Raw genomic sequence first — 19,868 nt, 5'->3', positions numbered from 1 at the left:
AGGTAAATAAAAGAGTTAGACAGTTGAGCCGGGGGCATATCCAGGAGTTGGGTGATGAACGGGTATGGGATATGGAATGCGATGGAGATGAAGGATATGTATAGATGTGCAAATGAGTGAATATCAAAACTCAACCTCTGCCGGAGCCATTGACTATATCCAGGAACGACAACCGAAGTGTCAACCATAATTCAGTACCACTCGCTTTTCCCACCACCATTGAAGTTATATGCTACAGATGACATTCCATTTATAATAGTCACTATTGATACAGTTATATTTCACAGGAAATCAGCAATTCCGCCGACAGCCATCCGCATATCTACAGACGGAAATGGGGATTTGGAGGAGGAAACAAATGAATATGCGACAACAACAAAACCAGATCGTCCATCTTCTGCGATCAATTCGCTGATATCCCTTTTTAATAGGCTTTGCTCATCAACTTGCTCCGGCACTAGTATTGAGGGCCCAGCTCTTGAATGGTGATTGTTGAAGTCCCTTTCCCTGAGCGGTACTTACTCCTAAAGCCCCCCCACCTGCAAGCGCCTTGCTCTCCGCGCCGTAACCTGCCCCATTACCCTGACCCTGCGTTGCAGGTCCATCTTCGTCCCATACGGTGAAAGTCGCCTTTCTATGGTCGTTAACCAATGTAGAACTGGCCATTCGCTTGCTTCCAGTCCTGGCATCAGCAGAAGCCAAACCAAGCTTGGAAAGGAGCGGGTTCTGTTGAATCTCGAATCCAGGTGTCAGACCAAAACTTGGAAGCCTTTCGGGCGCTAGAGTTTGGTCAAGGGCAGAAGAACGCTGGACGACACTGGGAAGAGGCCGAATAGGTTGCGTCGCAGGGGGTTGGATAGGGGCATCATTAATCCCAGACAACGTATCTGGTTTACCTTTGCCCAACTTGGCATTCGGTTTCCCCAGGCTGAATGACGACTGCCTCTGTTCAATCTCTTTATTCCACTTCCCCATGTCCGGCTCGTCGAGGCCTTCGGTGACACTGGAGTGATCTCTCTCCGCCCAATGCGAGGGCATATACGAGTGCTGGGCTTCTGTTGGCTTGGGAGTCATACCGCTCAGGAATGTGGAGAAGAACGCGGGTCCAGTAACCAAGGGAGATTGAAGGTCGGGCATCGAGCTTGACTTGCTAAAGGTGCGCTTGCCCATGCCTGGTCTGGGAGTGACAACGGGTAGATTATCGAGTTCATTAAGCTTTTCGCCAGCTGGAGTCAAGCCAGTCATCGGCTCAGTCATGAAAAATCGCCACAGATCTTTCACATCGGAAAGGGTAGGCACCATCGGCGATTCTTCAGCATTCGGTCCGATAAGGCCAGGCAGCTCTTGTGTCCCTTCAGATGCGGTCTCAGAAATTTGTGGAACAGTAGGCACACTTCCGTCCGCAATCTCACCAACTACGGCCATATTCTTTTGTGGATCTTGTATTGTCATTTGTTCCATGGCCTTGTCCCATGCACTTTCGCTAGATCTACGACGTTCATGATGAATGTTTCCATGACTGGCAGAGGCGTTAACCGACTGCTCGAGAAAAGTCGAGTTTGCAGAAGAGGACAACACTGAAGAACTCTCGTCGTCCGACGAGAAATTGCCCCGTGTTTGCCATTTTGGGTTGATGGTTCCTTGTGACTGCCACTGAGGATTGGAAACTATATCTGAGAGCTGATCTGCACGGACGGGGACGGGCGACACCTGGTTAGACGCAGTCTGGGTAGGAGATGTGTTCTGCTCAAAAGCACCGGTGTTAGGAAGCAACCTCAAAACCCCTTCAACCTCTTTACCCTTGATACCCCATTGAGTTCTGGGTACTGAGCTGGTAAACGAGTTATGACTGCCTCTTCTTTCAGCAGGATCGTCCATGTCCATCTCTGAAGAAGTATCAATACTGTCAACCAGTGAAGGTGTCTGAGTCATGCTCAACCGATGCGGGGACAAGCTGTGTTCAGCTCGAGCTTTTGACTGTGAGGAATATGGCGGCAACGCTGGATGTACAGCCCCAGGAGACTCAACAAACTGACCAGTAATACTGCCAGGGGCCGTACCATCAGGGATAGAGTATGTGGTCTGGGCTTGCGGAGATGGCCAGGTGGTACCCATGGTATTTTGATAAGATACCCATGGCACGGACTGGGCATTTGACTGATTGGGGACATTGCCAAGGTTTGGAGGAAGGGATGCAACAGAAGGCTTTCGGTAAGAAATAGGCTCGGTGGGAGCCAGGACACTAGTTGAAGAATTCGGGGAAGAGTACGGCGACGTTGGAGACACTGTTGTGCTGCTTGTGTTTAAAGGCAGGTTGTAAGGGGCTGGAGGCGGTGCCATGGTAGTAGAAAGCTTTGGAGGTTTGCGATATGAGCATGACAGGTTCCTTTGCCTACACCGAACTGATGTGGCAGTCAGTCAGCAATGGACACTGTGTTGATGAGATTGCGCATACTTACGGCAAGGGTCGGCAAAGTCGCATCTCACCTTCGAGTGATTGCACTGATCACATGCCCTCTTCTTCATACCCAACTCGTAGAAGACTGAAGCTGAAGGCCCGTCTGCAGCCTTCATGCCTTGATCTGATCCAGAGAGCCTCATAGGTTGGCCGGTAAAAGGAGGGTCATTGGGAAGTTGCCCAACCAAAAAAGGTTGGCCTTGGAAAGGTTGTAAGTTTCCTCCGAGGCGTTGAATTGTAGGGTCGAAAGGTGGTGACATGGCCATCATGCCCGCTGCGGCGAAAGAGCCGCTTGGATTGGTGTTCCAGGAATTTGAGGCAATAGATGGTTGAACAGGTCTAGAAGCCAGAAGCGGGTGATGAGGATACATTCGGAGAGCTTGAAGATGAGGTTGCTGATTGAGACTTTCGCTCTTGGACCGTTCCCTTACTGCCGCGGCTTCTTGTTGCATTTGCTGCTGTAATAGCTGCTGCTGCTGCTCCTGTTGCTGCTGTTGCTGTCGCTGAAACTGTTGTCGCTGAAGCAACTGTCGTCGCTGCTCTTCTTCTTGTTCTTCAATTCTGATTTTGGTGAGCGCTGAGTGGCTTGAGGCTGGGACTGATTTCCTTCTTCCCTTTTTAGTCGGTTTCTTGTCGCTGGGCCCTTCATCAGGAGCCCTATGTGCTTTATTGACATGGCGCGAAAGAAGGTCACTGCGCCATCCTATCAGCATGGGCTCTTTCTCTTACCTTTCGCTAAACCCACCTTCTGGCAAACCGCAGGGGACATTCTTTGCATTCGTAGGGCCTATCGCCGGTATGCGATCTCAGGTGTCGACCTACATGTTGAGGTCTAGTGAACGTAGCGGAGCATAACTATGTTCCAAAGTGACGTCAGCTGGAGATCTTGCGAGAAGCTATCATCGCGTGTCCAGTATCAAAACAGCGGGAGGGAAAGGCATACTGTGACTTTGCAGCAGAATACTCACGGGACATTTGTGATCACCTCCCATGGCTGCCAGATGATAAGGATTAAATACGTAATGTGCGGGGCAGTGTCGAAGGGAAGGTAGCTCTATGTTGAAAGAGCCTTCTAATAAGGAGACAGACGCAAATTATGGATCTGACTAGAGGACGGTACTACTTGTACAGGCGCTGAGATATATAGAAGAGGAAGACGAGAGGCAGCTCCCTTGGTGTGGGTTTCTTATAGATAGATGTCCCTTGGTAAGGGACTGGCCACGAGATCGTGCGGGCGGTGAAACGGTGAACGTGAGTGTTGTGCTCAAGCTGCGCAGGTAGGTGATGAGTGGATCGGGCCTGCAAGTTTAGTTGCGGAATGGCACCATGACTCTGTGATGTCTGGATAATGTAATGTTGCTGGTAGGGAGTAAATGAGGGAGGGTGAGAAGCTAGGTCAGAGAAGTGTGAGATGATGGATGGGGATGGTCATAATAAGGCTGACTTCTCTCTAGCGGGTTCTTGCATATGGTTCTGGGTATGGCATTCTTAGTTTATCAGGCTATGACAAAGGACTGGGCTGCTCGTCTACGGCTTATGACGGTGACGACCAAGGCCCATCTTCCATAGTCTCGAATGACACCGGTCCTGGCGTCTCGCTCGCCCTGCCCCGTGCCGAACTGCAACAGGTGAGTACCCTGTGACGTCACTCCAGAGGAATATCAAACGGATGATTCGCATCTCATCTCTCAGCCTTCGCCCCTTTCCTGCTCTCTCGGTAGTAAAACCTCTTTTTTCTTCATCGATTAAAAGTGAAGTAGTCGCAGTAGTCTAAGAGAGCAATAACCTCCCATCTCCCTGGTCTGAATTTAACAAATAAGCTTTTAAATTGTAGTTAAAAACCCTTCAAAGTCCAGGCATTTCAAGATTTTTTTTGATTTGGGGCAGCGGATTCAGAACAGGCAAACCAAAGATTAGAATGAACCGTAAAATAAACGGTGACCGGTGGGAGCGGAGGGCGAACGCAACACACGTCGTCGCGTTCGCCTTCCGGCCGTCCAACGGATGACCTCAGACCACCACCTGTTACTACTGTGATGCATTACTTTACCAAACCTGTGCACAACTGTTCCAGCACACATGTACCCCATAAACCCTCCGTGAATCATGAACATAGACTTGAACAGTTGACAGTTGGTGTATCTGCGTAACACAAGAAAAACAATACTGGGACGGAAGATGCAGTGATTCACACGCAGGCAGGCCACGTACCTCTTTTGTTCACCGAAAAACAAATGAAAGGTTGTTACACTTTTCGGTTCACAAAGTACAGGAACCACGGTCCGGCACTGGACCTGTCAACTATCATCATGCTTGTAGCATCACTGTGCAACTTCAATCGGTCTTCTCTCTAATCTGTTGTCAGTCGGTCCTCATCCTCTTAACACATCCACGAGCAATAACGTATGGTTGCATGTACCTTGTATCGTGGTGGTACCTTCCGGATCTTCCAGCACTTTCTGCTTTTAGTTTACCCGTAGTCGATCGGATGTCGGAGAATGATGCTCCGAACAGTGATTAAAAGCATTTTAGCGCCTTTTCTAAAAGGCACACAACACAACACACAGTTAGGCTACCAGATTATGATAATCGATAAAGTCTCTAATCGATACCTGATATCTATGATTAGCAAGTGGTACTGTATTGTAAGTGGATGTAGGGGTTGGACAGTTGTAGTGTAGCCGGAGTAACCAGAAAGGATGGCGGATGTGGAACAGATTATCCACTCATCAATCTCTTCTCTCCTCCCTGTTCTCTTGAAATAATGGTACATACGCCACATATCACAAGTAATGATGACTCACTGAAAGACAAACATCATTCGCACCACTCTACAATCGACTGGTTGCATGTACAAGGCAGGACGATGAAACAAATGCTGGACTTTCCATCTTCTCAAACCCCCCCGATGTGCATCTTGACTAAGAAGGCTACTGGCGTCCAATCCTTGCATTGAGTTTGCCCTAAAATCTCCTGTCATTTCATCATATTGCAATAGTAGTGCATATCGCGTATCATTGGTCATTAGTCATCTGATTCCTGGCTACTGCTTGTTGTGCATGAGTTATTAATAAGCTACAAACTGGTTGTTGCCGGCTCTTATTCTCTCCTCCTCTGTCCTCCGTCATTTCTAATCTCTCTTCTGACGCTCAACAGGGTGAAAAACAAGAGGTTTAAAGATCCCATTGTTTGCGCAGCTTAGTTCCTCTCTCCACAGAATAGCATCAATGGACCCAACAGCAATATCCACTACTGACTATACTACTGCCCATGTATAAAAGTTATTTAGCGCTGCGCTGTTAAGTAGTCCGCGACTATTTATATTTATGTATCCCATCATCATGCCCATCACCACCCTTCACGCATGAATTAATAACGAAGGCGACATCCGCCTGACGTGCACTTCGTCGTCTCCATTCATCGTCGTCATACATTTGTAGCTACATAGGTTTTTGGGGTGGTAGCAGCTAGGTAATAAGGGTAGGGTATCTTGTTCGTGATGACCGCGTAGTGTCGGAAGTCAAAGTGCCACACGAAATGAAAAAATAACACCGACAAAATACGATACTGCAATTCGCAATTCGATGCTGTTGGGCGGTCATCGAATTGGAATATTTGCTTCCGCCGGGGCTGGCGGGGGAGATCCAACAACAAATCACAGCCGCATTCTTTCTCTCACCTTCCGACTGTAGGTTTTCCTTGCTTGGTCTCTCAAAAGGCATTCAACCTTAAGCCGTCGTACCCATCCCTCTCTCGCGTAGCACGTGTGACCCCGACACGCCGCTCCCTGACTGTGAGTAACTCAAATTCCGCGCATCCAAATCCGAGGGCATTGATTGGTGGTGGCGGAGGGAGGATACAGCTAGAGAAAAGTGAGAGCGAAAGAAGGGGACATGGGGGAAATTGAAGAAGTTAACCAGTTTCGCGAAGCTGACGGTAGATATTAACAGGTGGCATAGATATCCTCGGGACGACGGACTACCGCCATCCCCTCGTTTCGCCGCACCCCATCGCCAACGCAATGTCTAGCACCATCATTCAAGACTACATGGCTCCGGCTGCTCCTGTTTCTACTCGACAGTCATCATGGGCCGAGCAACAAACTCTTCAGTCTCGCTCCACTGTTTCGAATCTGATTAAAACACTCGACCCTGCAACACAAATTCCTTACGTCCCCGAAGTCGCGCTTCCGACCCCTCCGGCCACCACTACTCACAGCATCATCTCCAACGATGAAGAGCATCCCGCGCTTGCGCCCGTTGTTGATATCCCGGTTCACCAACTGGTTCAACAGACTATCGCTGCCAGCACCGGTGTCGACATCGACGAGTCGGCTTTCTTTGCTGCCGATTTGAGCGCCGTTTACCAAGCCGTGCAAATGTGGCGCGCATCCCCGATTGGGTCTCGTGTGGAGATTTTCTATGCGGTCAAATGTAACCCTTCGCCTGCCGTCTTGCATCTGCTTTCGCTCATGGGTACTTCTTTCGACTGCGCATCTTCATCTGAAATCAACCAGGTTCTTTCGCTCCCTAGCGCTCCTTCCGGGGACAGGATTATCTTCGCCAACCCTTGCAAGCCGGCTTCTTTCATTCGCACCGCTGCTCAGCGTGGAGTGAGCATGATGACTTTCGACAACGTCGACGAGCTCTACAAGGTCAAGCGCATTTGCCCCAACGCCAAGCTTGTCCTTCGTATGCTTACAGATGACTCCAAGTCGCTTTGCCGCCTTGGCTTAAAGTTTGGCGCTCCTGTTGATAGTTGCCCTGGTCTTCTCAAGGTTGCTCGTCAGCTTGGTTTGAACGTCGTCGGCGTTTCTTTCCATGTGGGCAGCGGCTGTAAAGATCCTATGCAGTTTGCCGATGCAGTCTGGAGGGCCCGGAAAGTTTTTGACATGGGTAAGGAAGCTGGGTACAATTTCGATTTGCTTGATATCGGAGGTGGTTTCGAAAGGGAGACTTTCGCGGAGATGACTCAGGTTTTGAAGGACAGTTTTGACCTTTATTTCCCAGAAGACAGTGGGGTTAGGATTATTGCTGAGCCTGGTCGATTTTTGGTGTCGAGCGGTGAGCTGTGATCACAAGAAAGGGAAATTGTAATGCTAATAATGTGAACAAGCTTTCACTTTGGCTACTTCTATTATTGCGTCTCGTCGAGCTCCCAAGGCTGAAGCCAGTCAGCAAGTGCAGGCGGCCACTCAGGAGGATACTAAAAGTGCCGATGTGATGTGTAGGTGTTACTATCAAAGAAGCGAAATGTATTTTCGGTTTAACTGACCACATCTAATAGACTACATCAACGATGGTGTATATGGGTCTTTTAACTGCATCATGTTCGACCACCAAATTGTGCACCCTCATCCTCTTACTATTGGCCACAAGCTTGCAATTGCAGCCCCACCCTTCCCTCCTCCTCCCAATGTCCAACTCGAGGTCGATCTTCCCGTGCAAATGGGCTACAAGGATGTCGAAAAAGTCAGTGTCTGGGGGCCTACCTGCGACTCAATTGATTGTGTGAGGCAATTGGTTGATCTTCCCAAGGGAATGGATGTCGGAGATTGGATTGGATGGGGTGAGATGGGGGCGTACACTTTGTGCGCAGCCAGCACCTTCAATGGGTAAGCCACTGCTGGCTTTCATCTCAAAACGTTCTTGTATTGATTAGTCACACTTGTAGTTTTGACAGGTCTCCCGTTCTCTGGACGACTGGTGGTAACACTGAGGACGCTCGAATGGTGCGAGCGATTCTCGACTCTTTTGCTGCGACTTCTCTCAGATGACATCGACTACACCCCTCGGAAAACAAAAAGGTAGTAGTTAGTTAATCAATTCATTTGTCATTGCCATCGTTGCAGTCCTCGTGGTTTATTTCGCATTTGTATATTTTTGTACCATATTCACTACAATAATATATGTAGGAAGTTAACAAAACATTCCCAAGTTGACGAACAATTTTGTATGTCGTTATTTGGCGGAGTGATTGTGTTAAAATGCTGTCTGAATGCACTTTTCCATGCAATTTGTTCGGAATGTGAGCTTTCAATCCCTTCCAGGAGATTACAAACTGTGTTACTTGCTCCATTATCGCATCAGAAGCAAAACTCTTCAGCGAGTGGCTGAGATTCTAAGACGTTCAAGCAGTTATAAAGTTTCCAGGCACAGATTGGAATCCTGTTGCCAAGTGTCCCGATCTACGTCCGTTACACTCACAGCAGACCTCCACTATCGACTTCGGTTTTTTTCGCTTCATGAGTGATCTGATGGTGGCACATCTGGTTCTTCGTCATTTGTTCACTTTCTATCCTTCAGAAACTCAACAACACTTGGCAGGATTATCATGAAAACACCCAGACGAGTTCCCTGGACCTCTCAAACAGAGCTAACAGAGCTTTATGACATGCTCTTCTCGCCTGCCGCGGATCTTGAGAGCAGACGACGAGGTTTAGCAAGAGTAGGTGTTTATGTATTTCGCGGAGACCCTCTCTCTCATGTCCCATCGAACAAGTCCGCTGACAGTGATTCACAGATGAGCATATACATTTCATCACCATCATGTCCTTCTTTCATACATCTTCTTCATTCTCTGGTTGCTGCGGAACTCTTACCTTATCCCCCGCCTCGAGGAGCCGAAGAGTCGCAGAGGATGAGAATGATGATGGGTATGGCAATTGTACGATTTGTAAATGGGATGGTCGACCCTCTACAGACTGGTGCGTCCTGAAATCCTTATACGAGGTGTCCTACGGCTAATCTATCCATGGAAAACAGGTTCGTATGCCCGTCCCATATCTCATCTTGCAGCCACCCTCGGTCTTCCTCCTTCTTTGATCGCCCTTCGACATCGAGCAACCCACGAGGATCTTCCCCCTCTACCATTACTGCATCAAGCTGTGACGCAATGTATCGTATATTTGCATCAAAACTCATTCGTCCCACTCGTAACGTCCTCATATGGCTCACCACCACCGGCAGTTTTAGAAAGACAGCAGGCAACTGCGAAGCGAATAGATGGCCTCTTGAAAAAGTGGAAAAAAATCGCGAAAAACAGATTGAGAGATAAAGAAGTAAGAGAGGAGGACGAAAGCGCGATTGAGATGAAGAAGGTCAGAAAAGAATTAGAAGGAGAGGTTGCTGGAGCGAGCGGCATTGTCAGAGGTTTAGTGGAAGTAGGCAGCCTAGTGCCTCTTGCTAAAAGGTATTTGGGCTCTCTTCAATATCCGATCTCCGATGCTGACTTTCTATAGAAAACGGGCGTCGCAGAAGGCAGTTTCTCCCCCACCTCCATCTCTCAAGATTTGGGAACCTCTCTTAACCCATTTGTCCGACACTACCATGCCAGACCTGTCCTCAACATTATCTGTCCAAATCCTTGATATTCTTCTCAACCCATCTACAAGCCCTATTCTTTCTCAAGAGCCTCAAGGGTTTAATCCCTCGGAGGAGTTGATCTCGTTGAATGAAGATGAGAAAGATACATCTGGAGAAAGCGAGTCTTATCGATGGGGTTTGGCAGTGTGGTTAATCTATTTTTGGGGAAACAGTTCATCAGAGAGCGCGTTGAAATTGACACAAGAAGAGAAGAAAGCCATTTACCGAAGGCTGGCTCTCACGTTACTGCACAAATACGACGATCCTATGTGAGTATCATCAAGGACATGGTAAACAATGATTAAGGCTAACATCTTATGCAGTTTAACACGGTTACATAAGTGTTTGGCCGAGCTTGACGAGTCTCTCCGGGACATCGCAAATGATCTTATCGTTCTGTCAAAGACGGATGCTCGCGATAATTTAACAGATAGCGATATGGAAGTTGATGTCATTGAAAGCCGCCTTCAGGCAATGGAGAAGCGATTGGTCGAAGTTGAAGGTCGCGTATGTTGAGTTTCGTTTGTTAAAAAATTAAAACTGACTATTTTATCGTTAGTCTGCACCAGCCCAGATCAACGATGCAAATGCTGCGCCAGTCATAGAGTCAGCATCATTACCTGGCTGGCGTCGATTGACACCTCAAGAATGGACACCATGCCCCATCGGAACATTTATATAATCATTTGACTTATTTACAAGTTTGCTTGGCATGACGGGTATGATGCATGGTATCTGTGATAGCTTTGACGGTCTAATATACAAAAAAACATAACGTATACAAGGTACTCTCTTATTGCTATCTGCTACACCACAACGATCCCTACACAAGGAAAGTCCACCACAGCGAATCGCCATCGCACATTAAACAGTCATTTCCGCCTCTTTCCTCTTTCGTCCAACTCCACTTCCAGTCGACTCTGCAACAGGAGGGATCCAGCCATCCTTTCTACATCTTTCACATCTTACCCAAATCCTACCCTCTCCGTCATCTTTAGACATACGCCCTGCACTCCTTTCCGCAATTTCGAGGCAACCCCTGTGCCATCGATGTGTGCAGGCAAGCAGCGTGAAGTCGTGATCATTCTCGTGCGCCTCCTTCGCTTCTGCAGATGATAGAGGGGGTTGGACTGCGGAAAAAATGCTAACCATCTCCTTGTTCTTCTGATCTTCCTCAAGTTCATCGGTAGTGGGAGGATACCCGTCTGAATCGTCATCTTCCTCACTGGTCGAAGGACCATATACACACTCGGGGGCATCACATCTCCAACCAAGGCTTTTCTCTTTCTCTTCTGTCCAGCTCTCGAGAGACTGTGGGACGAAAGGCTGCTTGGCAGAGGTCTGGCTCTGCGCCTGTCCAGCGCCTAATGCTTCGTCTGCGGCAGTCGCGGTATCACCATTAGAAGGAGCCCCCGCCGTGGATCCATCAGTTGTGTGGTCAACTGCATTAGGCGTACTTGGTCTTTCTCCTACAGGAACCATTCCTGGGAAGGGGAAAGCCGTAGGCAGCGGAGGAACAATAGGATGATTGTTGAAGATAAAGGGGAGTTGCTCAAGAGCTTCTTGTATTATCTGAATATGCGCTCGACGCTCAGGCTGTGGGCGATCAGAAGGAGGCGGTTGGGCAGATTGTTCAGAGGCAGGTTGGGACTCTACAGATGAAGCGTCTTGGGGTTCAGAGCCTCCGGATTGTGATGTGGGAGTGGACCCGGTATTGCCTGAGAGCGGAACATTAGAGCTCTGAGTTGCGTTTTCCCCAGGTGAGGATGGGAACGGGGAAGAATGCCTATGCATAGGCAAGGGTGACGCCGATGGGGGGCCACCAAAAATGGCTCCTAGGATCTCCGCCGGATCAAAGAAAGGTCTGTGAGACGCAGAGGGTCGGGAATTTCCTCCAGGAGTCGTAGGAGCTTCTCCGCCAGTCGGCACATTCGCAGAAGGTGGCTCGGCTGGTTGAGAAGTTGGGTCATGGGGAACAGCAGCAGCATCGTTGGCCGCCTCCGGGCTGTGTTCTTGCTGTGGTTCCCTGGGGTGGTTGGGACCTGCGAAGATGAAAAGATGAGGGGTGAGAGACGATCGCTGACCTCTTTCTTGTGGAGTATTCGACCTTGAATTATCGCCCGATCCGGAAGCATCTGCAGAAACTTGATCACCCGCAGTGTCATTCTGATCTCTTTCGCCATTTCGACTTTGATCTCGACTTTGATCGCGACTGTATGGATGAGCATTTGATGTGGAGCGCCCTGCACCAGTGCGAGCTGGTCGGAAAGAGTTATTACGAGCGGGTCCTGGACGTAAAGGGCTGTTCAGGGTTTGTAAAGGATCGAGATCCAGTCTGCATGTAGGACTAATATCTGTCAGTACGATATAATGCATAGGCAAATGTTACATAACTCACCATGTGTGGTGCGTGGTGAACCAAGGCTCCAAACAGTCACCGTGGAATAGATGGTTGCATGGCAACGCCTTCACGCCTGTTCCCTTGTCCTCCTTCTCGCCTTCCGTTTTCCCGTCCCCTACTGCCTTGCCTTCACCCTTTTCGAGCTTTTCTTTGTGTATACCTTCCAGACAGATACCACATTTCCAGCCTTTATCATCGTCGTCCTCATAGCTGTCTATGTCTTGCGCAGCCACGACGTTGTTTACCCTGTTCAGCAGACGCTTACCGACGGTGGGTAATGATCGAAGGAGCTCGGCGGCCTTTTCGGGATTCGGTTGAGGTTCCCGACGAGGCATCAAAAATTGGAAGAAGGGTGGAAACAACCAAGGTGGAGGAGCATTGTTGTTGGCATCACCACCACCCTCGGCCGGACCACGAGGTTCGCCGCTTCGGCCATTGGGACCGGGGACGGCAGGATGCTCATTCGACGATTGATTATCATTCGGGCTACGAACCGAACCCGGGCCTATATGAAATGTCCAGTAGATAGTGCTCTCCTGGGCTGGTCCTTGGTTACTGTCGGCTGCCTGGTGTGCGTCTGAACCATCCGCTGGTGGAGAGGACCTTGGAGGTGCAGGTCCTGGCATGGCGATTGTCATTGAGAAGACAGGCGGCGGGGGGTGTTGCTGCAGGTGTTGATGATTGTCCATCGTCGGCGGTGAATATGATTATGGATATGGGATTGGAGAAAGAAAGGAGAAAGAAAAATGGCGATGGAAATCGGCTGAGTCATATATGAGTGACTCGTTCTTTCTGGCTCATTCTTTCCGGTTCATTGAGAAGAGGCGTCGGACATAGCCGCCGGAAACGGGGGGATGATGTATTTATGATGAGTACCACTACCTGAGTGCTATGGGAATTACTACTCACTGTGTTCCCCTCGCCATGTCCTTCCGCACAGCGTTCGCCCGTCTCAGGCCGCCTCCGCTCCTCCCAACAACAATCCGCACGCTCCAGATACTCGCCACTCTCCACCTCGTCTCCACCACTCTCGCAGAACTCCGCATCTGCACAGGTTTCTCCATGCTCCCCACCCTCTCACAGCATGGCGACTGTGTCCTTGTATCACCGCTCCCCTACTGGTCACCCTTATCTGAGAAGCATAAGTCTGCAGGGCCAAAAAGAGGTGATGTTGTCGTCGCTACTTCTCCGATGCACCCTGGTCAAACTGTCTGCAAACGTGTTCTGGGTATTGAGGGCGATTTAATAGAGATCGAGCCAAGAAGAGGCGGCCAAAGAAAATGGATTGACGCCGGGGGAAATGGGTACATGGTGGATATACCGGATTCCCAAGCAGAAATGGACAATGTTTTGTTACCCAGGCGGAATGGCGAAGGGCAATGGGTCAAAGTACCTAAAGGCCATGTTTGGCTGGTTGGCGACAACCTCAGCAACTCTACCGACTCCAGGAAGTATGGGCCAGTACCAATAGCTATGGTCAAGGGTAAAGTAATTGCCCGAGTAAGCCAACTCGACATCGTCTTGTTTAAAATGTCTGGAGCTGATGTCACAAAAGGTTTACCCCAATCCTACATGGATCACAAATGTTGCTCGAGATATACAAGTGGAGGCTTGATAATAAGGAAACATTAGGCATTGTTTCGCTACACTTCAAAACATAGCGTGGGTGACTTTCCGGACATCGTGAATGCCCTGCCTGATATCTCCAACAAGTTTGTGGAAATCGTAACAGGGGATATAAGTTGCAGATCAAGCAAGATTTCAGCTATGATGGTTCATTCACAACGCCAAACCCAATTCAATATGTAACATAACCTGTTATATCATGCATGCATCATATACCATACGATAAGTATGCACAACACTTTACGAGGACTCGCGGTTTCATCGCTGCGAATCTGGTGACTGATAATAGATAATAACAAACCGTAACGCCGGCCTTGCACGACAACTGCCGACCCGTACGTAAAGGAGAGGGTCCATCAACGATTCCACGAACAACCCAGTTTGACGACATTCAAGAGGATAAAGACAAATCACCATAGAAAGTTGGTGGAGAGGGACGAAACAGTAGATATTATCACTGCAATGGAGGAGCTCCGGGGCATGCACAGCGGAACAGATCTCCAAACGCCTAAAGAATGAAACGTCTAGATCGTAAATAACAAAGGTCGTAGAAATCACTCTCTATCTCAACATCTCCGTCCATGCTTCAATCATATCTATACATACGTATCTAGGCTATGATGTCCATCGGAACTCTAGTAGGGACTACACTTTTCTGGAAGATTCAATCCCTTCTCTTTTGACGACAAGCTTCATTCATCGTCTCTTTGACAAGCTCTGCACCAGATCTGGTTCCTGGCGCGTATAAATGGTCCATCACAAAAGTCATCCTCCGACAGACACACATCATCAACCACCGTCACCAAACGCCTGCAACCTAGACAACAATAGTAGCAGTTCACCCTCTGGAGCCTGGATGAAACCCTGGCCCCTCGTATGGACACTGTAACACAACACAATAAACAATGGCGCACCCTAATCCACCAAGAAGCTGTACGGCGCCTGCCATTGAAACATCCAAATACACTGCAATAAACTCACCTTTGCCTGTTTGCCATCCTTTCCTAGTCTGCAGTCATCCTTGCGGGCATTCCCCCCATAAGTAGTCCGAGTTCCTTTGTAAGCATAGTCTCCTGTATATCCTATTAGGCTCAGTCAAAAGTAAGCAATCCTTCTGATCGCCGCCATCGTTTCATCTCCGTTCTTCGTCCAATTACCATTCATATACGCATATATAAAGGCGGTTACAGCAAGTTTCGTCCAGCGTCTATCTCCCATTTGAACTATCTTATTCACCTTGCTTACCGTTTGACCCACTTAACCCCAATGGGCATAGATGACTGCATTACTACCCATCATGACTGAAACCACTGTTGGCCATCTGTCGACCAAAAAGATAGATCGATTTGCTATTCAATCTTCGCAGGCCAGAAATCGATTCAAAGTTGACGAGACTGAACAGCGAGAGAACGAGTACGCGTACGATGAGATGGCCGAACTTTCAGGTGAGTGGTTGCCATCATCGCATAATGAATCGCGTTGAGCTTTTCCATTCCTTTGCAGACTCACCATCATCAGTACACACCTCTTCTCGCCCTGTAACTCCATCCCACCCACCCCCCTTCCCTCTTCATATCTCAACCCAGGATACTCCCGAAACTGAAATATTCAAGCTCGCCGACAAAGCCGAGAAAATCCTGGGTCTAACACCCGGTACGCTTGCTTATGCTCGAGCTTGCCTCGAAAACGCTCGCGATAAAGTTCGCTGTATGGCTTTGTTGCCATCTCCGGAACCTTTATCCATCATCTCGAAGGATGGCAAGCTATCACATCTTGATATGGGTCGAGGAGGTATCAAGGAGAAGATGCAAACGAGAGCAAGAAAGGCGGTAAGTATCACTGGATTGAGACTGCTGGATCACCAGAGGATCGCAAGTGTCGTGCTGGGTGCAGGAGGCAATGAAGAGGAACAACAACGGCTGAAAAGAAGAAGAGCTGCTGATAGTGTCCTGTACTGGCAAGAAGAAGTTGCACGACTGGAAGATTTGGATAAGAGAGCTCGGGAGTAAAAAAAAAGCGCGGAGTTAATAAATTTGTCAAGCATCACAAGCCGATAGCCATCTGTTAGTTAGCACCTATTCCCTATGATTAGCACTTCAAAATACGATCGTGATATTCTTTCTGCCTTCCTTCTCTTTGAATGTTTATCTTCCCAACGAGATCTTGCGATAACCTCAAAGGATCCCATAATAACATGATATGCATCTCTATTCTTCTTGTAGTCCGTATCAGCGTTGTGACTTGCAACTCGCATTTCTACCGCTGACTTACTTGGTACACTTCTATGCAGGTGGGTAGTGTCCTGCCCATAATACGGCAGCTACTGCGCCCCAAACCACAGTCCAGCCTATCCAGTATCTTCCAAACTTATTCACCTTGACTTGCCCCGTGGGGGCCTCGCCAATTTGAACATTGTCAAATCCTAATTTGACCGCATTCCACCAAACCACGGGATCACCTAGGCAGACCCGTAGGGTTATCTGAGTATGACTGGTGAATAACAGCAGCGCCATGGTCAGAACATGGACAGAATAGAGCTCGAATAGTATAGGAGGCGGTGGGATTTCTTCAGTGCCGTGATTAAGAACTTGAGAGGAAGATACCAAGTGGGAGAAGAACTTGACGACGCCGGCCAAGGAGAAAAAAAGGATAGGCATTGCCAGTGCAAAGTTTGGAAGTTGAGACACTGTCCAATATTCAAACGGTCCAACATTCCTAAAATTCCCATCCTCAGCTAGCATATCAAAATTGAATGAAAATATGTACACTTACCAGTACAGCTTTTGAACGAAACCATAAGACACTGGTGGGCTGTTACTGCACCATGGACGAGCAGTACTTGCCCGCTTCAATTCTCTCGTACAGAATACAGTCTCAGTGTAATGCTGGAACATGAAGAATGGCGCGACCACGAGGATTGCCGACAGAAAAGGCTTCAATTTTTTACGAATCTAATAAGAGTCAGTAAATATTGCACCAAAGCTCAACAAGACACCCCTCACCTTACAGTAATCCTTAGGGTCGAGATCGAATATGTGTGCATCACCGAAAACAGCGAAACACATGAGCGTGATTGAGTTGAAAATGCCAGTGGACCTGATGGTGGTTGCCCCTGCAAAACAAAGACCAGCAAGTACCATTTGTCGCTTGATAGACAGAAGATAGATGCCTGAGAATGTCAGAAGAGAGTAGATAGGTTCTGTATAGGGTGCTGAAGGAGTGGCCGTGGGCGGTAGGAGATAGAGTAGGGATGTAAGAAATGCGAACGTTGGGTTGAAGATGTGTTTCGTCAGTCTACACGGTGTGCATAAGCTACGCCGTACCCCTTGAAATCCATGCTTACTTGTAAAGCACCAAGGTCGCAGCCACGAAGGCAACATTAGCCACGATTGTGCCTCCCAGTATCACATCCTTCAGTTCTACGACTGATGCTGCCCTTATAAACCTCACACCCTCGCCCGCCAGTCGCATCACGGCAAGCCATCCTGGCTGAAAAGCGACCTGTTGCTCATATTCGTACCCATTGTAAGCTACAGACGCAAAATGAATAGCATCCCATCGTAAGGCGGGTGGTGGGGAAGAGAGCAGGAGAGATGGTGATGTATCGAACAGAGGCAGAGCCTTGCTGAGGCCAGAGAGGATTGTGAGTTGAAGTATGCGTGAAAGACAGGCAGCGATGAAGATCAGAGTGAGAGGTGACAGCTTCGCCATTGCTGAGGCATGTTTTGCGGGAAGGGGCAATGATGGTAAGCGACAGACATGAAGTGTCAGACGATACGTACGTAGCTAACAACGAATCATTCCGCTCTCGAACGAACGACCTCCACTTAAAAGTATGCGGCGTCCACATGGCAGCCAACACCACGAGCGCCGTACAATTCATAAAAACAACAACGAAAACAGAGAGCCACAAGATTTGTCAGTGAATGACCAGCGCGCATACATATAGTACATCTATAATCCCAAAAAGGTCGGTCTGTTACATTGTTGAAATGTACAATAGTCTCTCCAACTTCATATTATTCCATACTTAGCGCATTCTGCAGCCCGGCAACTTCCATAACACCTCCAACCAGATGCAAACTACCAGCAACCAGAACCGTCTTCTCTCCAAGATTTTCAACAATTCTAATAGCGTGCTGAATAGACGCGACAGCGTGGACTCTGTCGGCAGCAAATGACGGATTGAGGCGAAGCCAAGCATCACGCAGAGCGTTCTGAGTGGCAAGCTGGGAAAGATCATTAGGATCGATAGCCTTGGCGTCAAGATCTAAGTTGAGGCATAGTCAGCTCAAATTTGTCACCGGATGGTCCGAAAAAACTCACCGGATTTGAAGTGACCATCAATATAAGTAACATTTGTGCAGAAAATCACAGAATCAAATTTGCTCGCAATTTCATCCCGGCTAGTCTTCCTTGTTCTAGCACCCGACTCCAGAAGTTCTCCCAACAAGCTCTCAGCAGCTCTGCCACCACTGCAGTTGAAAATCAACACCTGGGGCATTCTATCCTCTTTTTCCGCGTCCCACGCCCACTCGCCACAAGATCTCAATGATTCGACGGTATGGGCACCATCAAGCAACCAAGTAATTTCACCTTTTTTGACAAGCTGACATCGTCCAGGCCAGCGAGCAGAGGCGAGAGGCTGGACGAATGATGGAGGGACGACGGCTGGGGGTGTGGCAAGAGAAAATTTATACCCTTGTGAAGAGAGGAAATGAGAAGACAATGAAACGGCGAGAGAGGCGTTAATGAGCTGGTGACTTCCTGGCAGACCCAAGGGAGTCGGAGGAATGGTTGGAACAATCTCAAAAGGAGCCTATATTTATATAAGCTAAGATTTAGAGCTGCTTTGTGAATGATTTGGACACACCTCGTTCATTTCAGCCACTTCCTTCAAAACATCTCCCCCTTTCTCTTGTACGACACTCAAAGCAGGTACACCTTTCTTATAAATACCGGCCTTGTTCCGAGCAATTTCTTCGATCGTGTTGCCCAAGACAGCGGTGTGATCAAGACCCAAAGACGTGATTCCAGTCACGACAGGCTTGGGGACGATATTCGTCGAATCGTAAAGACCGCCAATACCTACCTCTAATACTGTAGCCGATACTCCTTGAGAAAGGAAGGCATGGAATGCAAGAAGTGTGAGCAAGCGGAAGTAGACGGGGAATTTAGGCGTTTGAGGTGTCAATGGCTGAGAGACAATCAGACTATTCGTCAAATCCTGATAGCTGTCGAAACACAAACACTCACTTTTGAATCCGCCTCGAGCCGGTCCCATACTTCAAAGAAGTACTTTGCAAATTCGGTCTCCGAGATAGGTTCCCCGTTGATTCTGATTCTTTCCCTCACCGCACATAGATGAGGGGAAGTGTAGAGCCCGACCTTCTTGCCTGGCATATGGGCACGAAGGATTCGTTCAGTGAAGGCAGAGGTGGAGCCTTTGCCCTTGGTGCCAGTGATATGCACGACGTTAAGCGCATTTAGATCTTCTGGCTATTACTAGTCAGGCCCTTTCACTCTGCATGAACACCGTGCCAGGGAAGTAAATGCCTCCTCACCTTGTAACCGATACGTCGGAGGTAATCATGCATCTCGGCGACAGCATACTCAGTTAAGCGTCCGCCTGACTTTCTGAATGCCTCGATGCTATTCCGACATCAATCAAGGTTCTGGAGAGATCACACACTCAACTGCTCTGCGACTTACGTCGCAGCATTGGATTGGCAGGTATTGAGGAGAGAAACTGCCTCCTACATAACTAATCAGAACAACCTGACTTAGTAATGATATTGGAATCAACTTACAGCATATGTTCTTGTGCTGGCCATCCTGAACAGTCTTAAGGTCGGGAGCATAAATGGTGGAGATGGGAAGTGGGACGGCCGTTTGTGTGATGAAGATTTCGGTCCTCTTCGTTTGTTGGTGGACAAAGCGGCGAGATAGTTAATTATCTTTCAGGCACGCACCACAAGTCGCAAGAGGGATCAAAACTAGGAGAGATTATTCCATATCC

The 19,868-nt window shown here is 48.5% G+C and overlaps 9 protein-coding genes across 9 annotated transcripts in view; 4 read left to right on the top strand and 5 right to left on the bottom strand.

The window, feature by feature from the left end:
- CNC04910 (expressed protein) overlaps positions 1–128 on the bottom strand; it is a 1,610-nt gene extending 1,482 nt beyond the window's left edge. The window contains exon 1 of the mRNA XM_570019.2: positions 1–128. This exon is cut by the window's left edge and continues 50 nt beyond it. Coding sequence (XP_570019.1) covers positions 1–38 — 38 coding nt within the window. The 5' untranslated portion in view covers positions 39–128.
- Positions 129–240: 112 nt separating this feature from the next.
- CNC04900 (conserved hypothetical protein) lies at positions 241–3,879 on the bottom strand. Its single transcript, XM_024656833.1, has 4 exons — positions 3,427–3,879; positions 3,204–3,313; positions 2,460–3,151; positions 241–2,402 (listed from the first exon to the last, which is right to left on the bottom strand). Exons 1-4 carry the CDS (start codon positions 3,448–3,450, stop codon positions 442–444), a joined length of 2,787 nt encoding a protein of 928 aa, XP_024512600.1. The 5' UTR covers positions 3,451–3,879; the 3' UTR covers positions 241–441.
- Positions 3,880–6,092: 2,213 nt separating this feature from the next.
- Positions 6,093–8,487, top strand: CNC04890 (ornithine decarboxylase, putative). Its single transcript, XM_569775.1, has 5 exons — positions 6,093–6,251; positions 6,409–7,521; positions 7,574–7,684; positions 7,745–8,072; positions 8,132–8,487. Exons 2-5 carry the CDS (start codon positions 6,480–6,482, stop codon positions 8,232–8,234), a joined length of 1,584 nt encoding a protein of 527 aa, XP_569775.1. The 5' UTR covers positions 6,093–6,251; positions 6,409–6,479; the 3' UTR covers positions 8,235–8,487.
- A 176-nt stretch (positions 8,488–8,663) lies between these two features.
- CNC04880 (conserved hypothetical protein) lies at positions 8,664–10,556 on the top strand. The gene is made up of 6 exons (XM_569773.2): positions 8,664–8,905; positions 8,981–9,164; positions 9,223–9,649; positions 9,699–10,091; positions 10,146–10,329; positions 10,382–10,556. The coding sequence occupies exons 1-6, from the start codon at positions 8,792–8,794 to the stop codon at positions 10,502–10,504; spliced, it is 1,425 nt and encodes a 474-aa protein (XP_569773.1). The 5' UTR covers positions 8,664–8,791; the 3' UTR covers positions 10,505–10,556.
- CNC04870 (hypothetical protein) lies at positions 10,529–12,977 on the bottom strand. The gene is made up of 2 exons (XM_569771.2): positions 12,221–12,977; positions 10,529–12,169 (listed from the first exon to the last, which is right to left on the bottom strand). Exons 1-2 carry the CDS (start codon positions 12,910–12,912, stop codon positions 10,687–10,689), a joined length of 2,175 nt encoding a protein of 724 aa, XP_569771.1. The 5' UTR covers positions 12,913–12,977; the 3' UTR covers positions 10,529–10,686.
- A 114-nt stretch (positions 12,978–13,091) lies between these two features.
- Positions 13,092–14,095, top strand: CNC04860 (signal peptidase I, putative). The gene is made up of 3 exons (XM_024656832.1): positions 13,092–13,723; positions 13,779–13,885; positions 13,937–14,095. Exons 1-2 carry the CDS (start codon positions 13,115–13,117, stop codon positions 13,836–13,838), a joined length of 669 nt encoding a protein of 222 aa, XP_024512583.1. The 5' UTR covers positions 13,092–13,114; the 3' UTR covers positions 13,839–13,885; positions 13,937–14,095.
- A 338-nt stretch (positions 14,096–14,433) lies between these two features.
- On the bottom strand, positions 14,434–17,712 carry CNC04850 (conserved hypothetical protein). Its single transcript, XM_024656831.1, has 8 exons — positions 17,632–17,712; positions 17,193–17,562; positions 16,852–17,143; positions 16,622–16,800; positions 16,121–16,564; positions 15,375–16,064; positions 15,086–15,287; positions 14,434–14,931 (listed from the first exon to the last, which is right to left on the bottom strand). The coding sequence occupies exons 2-5, from the start codon at positions 17,558–17,560 to the stop codon at positions 16,132–16,134; spliced, it is 1,272 nt and encodes a 423-aa protein (XP_024512581.1). The 5' UTR covers positions 17,561–17,562; positions 17,632–17,712; the 3' UTR covers positions 14,434–14,931; positions 15,086–15,287; positions 15,375–16,064; positions 16,121–16,131.
- CNC04855 (hypothetical protein) lies at positions 15,016–16,158 on the top strand. Its single transcript, XM_024658447.1, has 2 exons — positions 15,016–15,294; positions 15,353–16,158. The coding sequence occupies exons 1-2, from the start codon at positions 15,126–15,128 to the stop codon at positions 15,856–15,858; spliced, it is 675 nt and encodes a 224-aa protein (XP_024514304.1). The 5' UTR covers positions 15,016–15,125; the 3' UTR covers positions 15,859–16,158.
- An 83-nt stretch (positions 17,713–17,795) lies between the features above and the next one.
- CNC04840 (tetrahydrofolylpolyglutamate synthase, putative) lies at positions 17,796–19,777 on the bottom strand. The gene is made up of 7 exons (XM_569768.2): positions 19,660–19,777; positions 19,562–19,605; positions 19,414–19,501; positions 19,106–19,348; positions 18,723–19,046; positions 18,176–18,668; positions 17,796–18,119 (listed from the first exon to the last, which is right to left on the bottom strand). The coding sequence occupies exons 1-7, from the start codon at positions 19,708–19,710 to the stop codon at positions 17,869–17,871; spliced, it is 1,494 nt and encodes a 497-aa protein (XP_569768.1). The 5' UTR covers positions 19,711–19,777; the 3' UTR covers positions 17,796–17,868.
- Positions 19,778–19,868: the final 91 nt, after the last annotated feature.

The sequence above is a fragment of the Cryptococcus neoformans genome (genome assembly GCF_000091045.1).
Source record: "Cryptococcus neoformans var. neoformans JEC21 chromosome 3 sequence".
NCBI lineage: Eukaryota > Fungi > Basidiomycota > Tremellomycetes > Tremellales > Cryptococcaceae > Cryptococcus > Cryptococcus deneoformans.
This window is presented reverse-complemented; position numbering and strand designations above follow the sequence as displayed.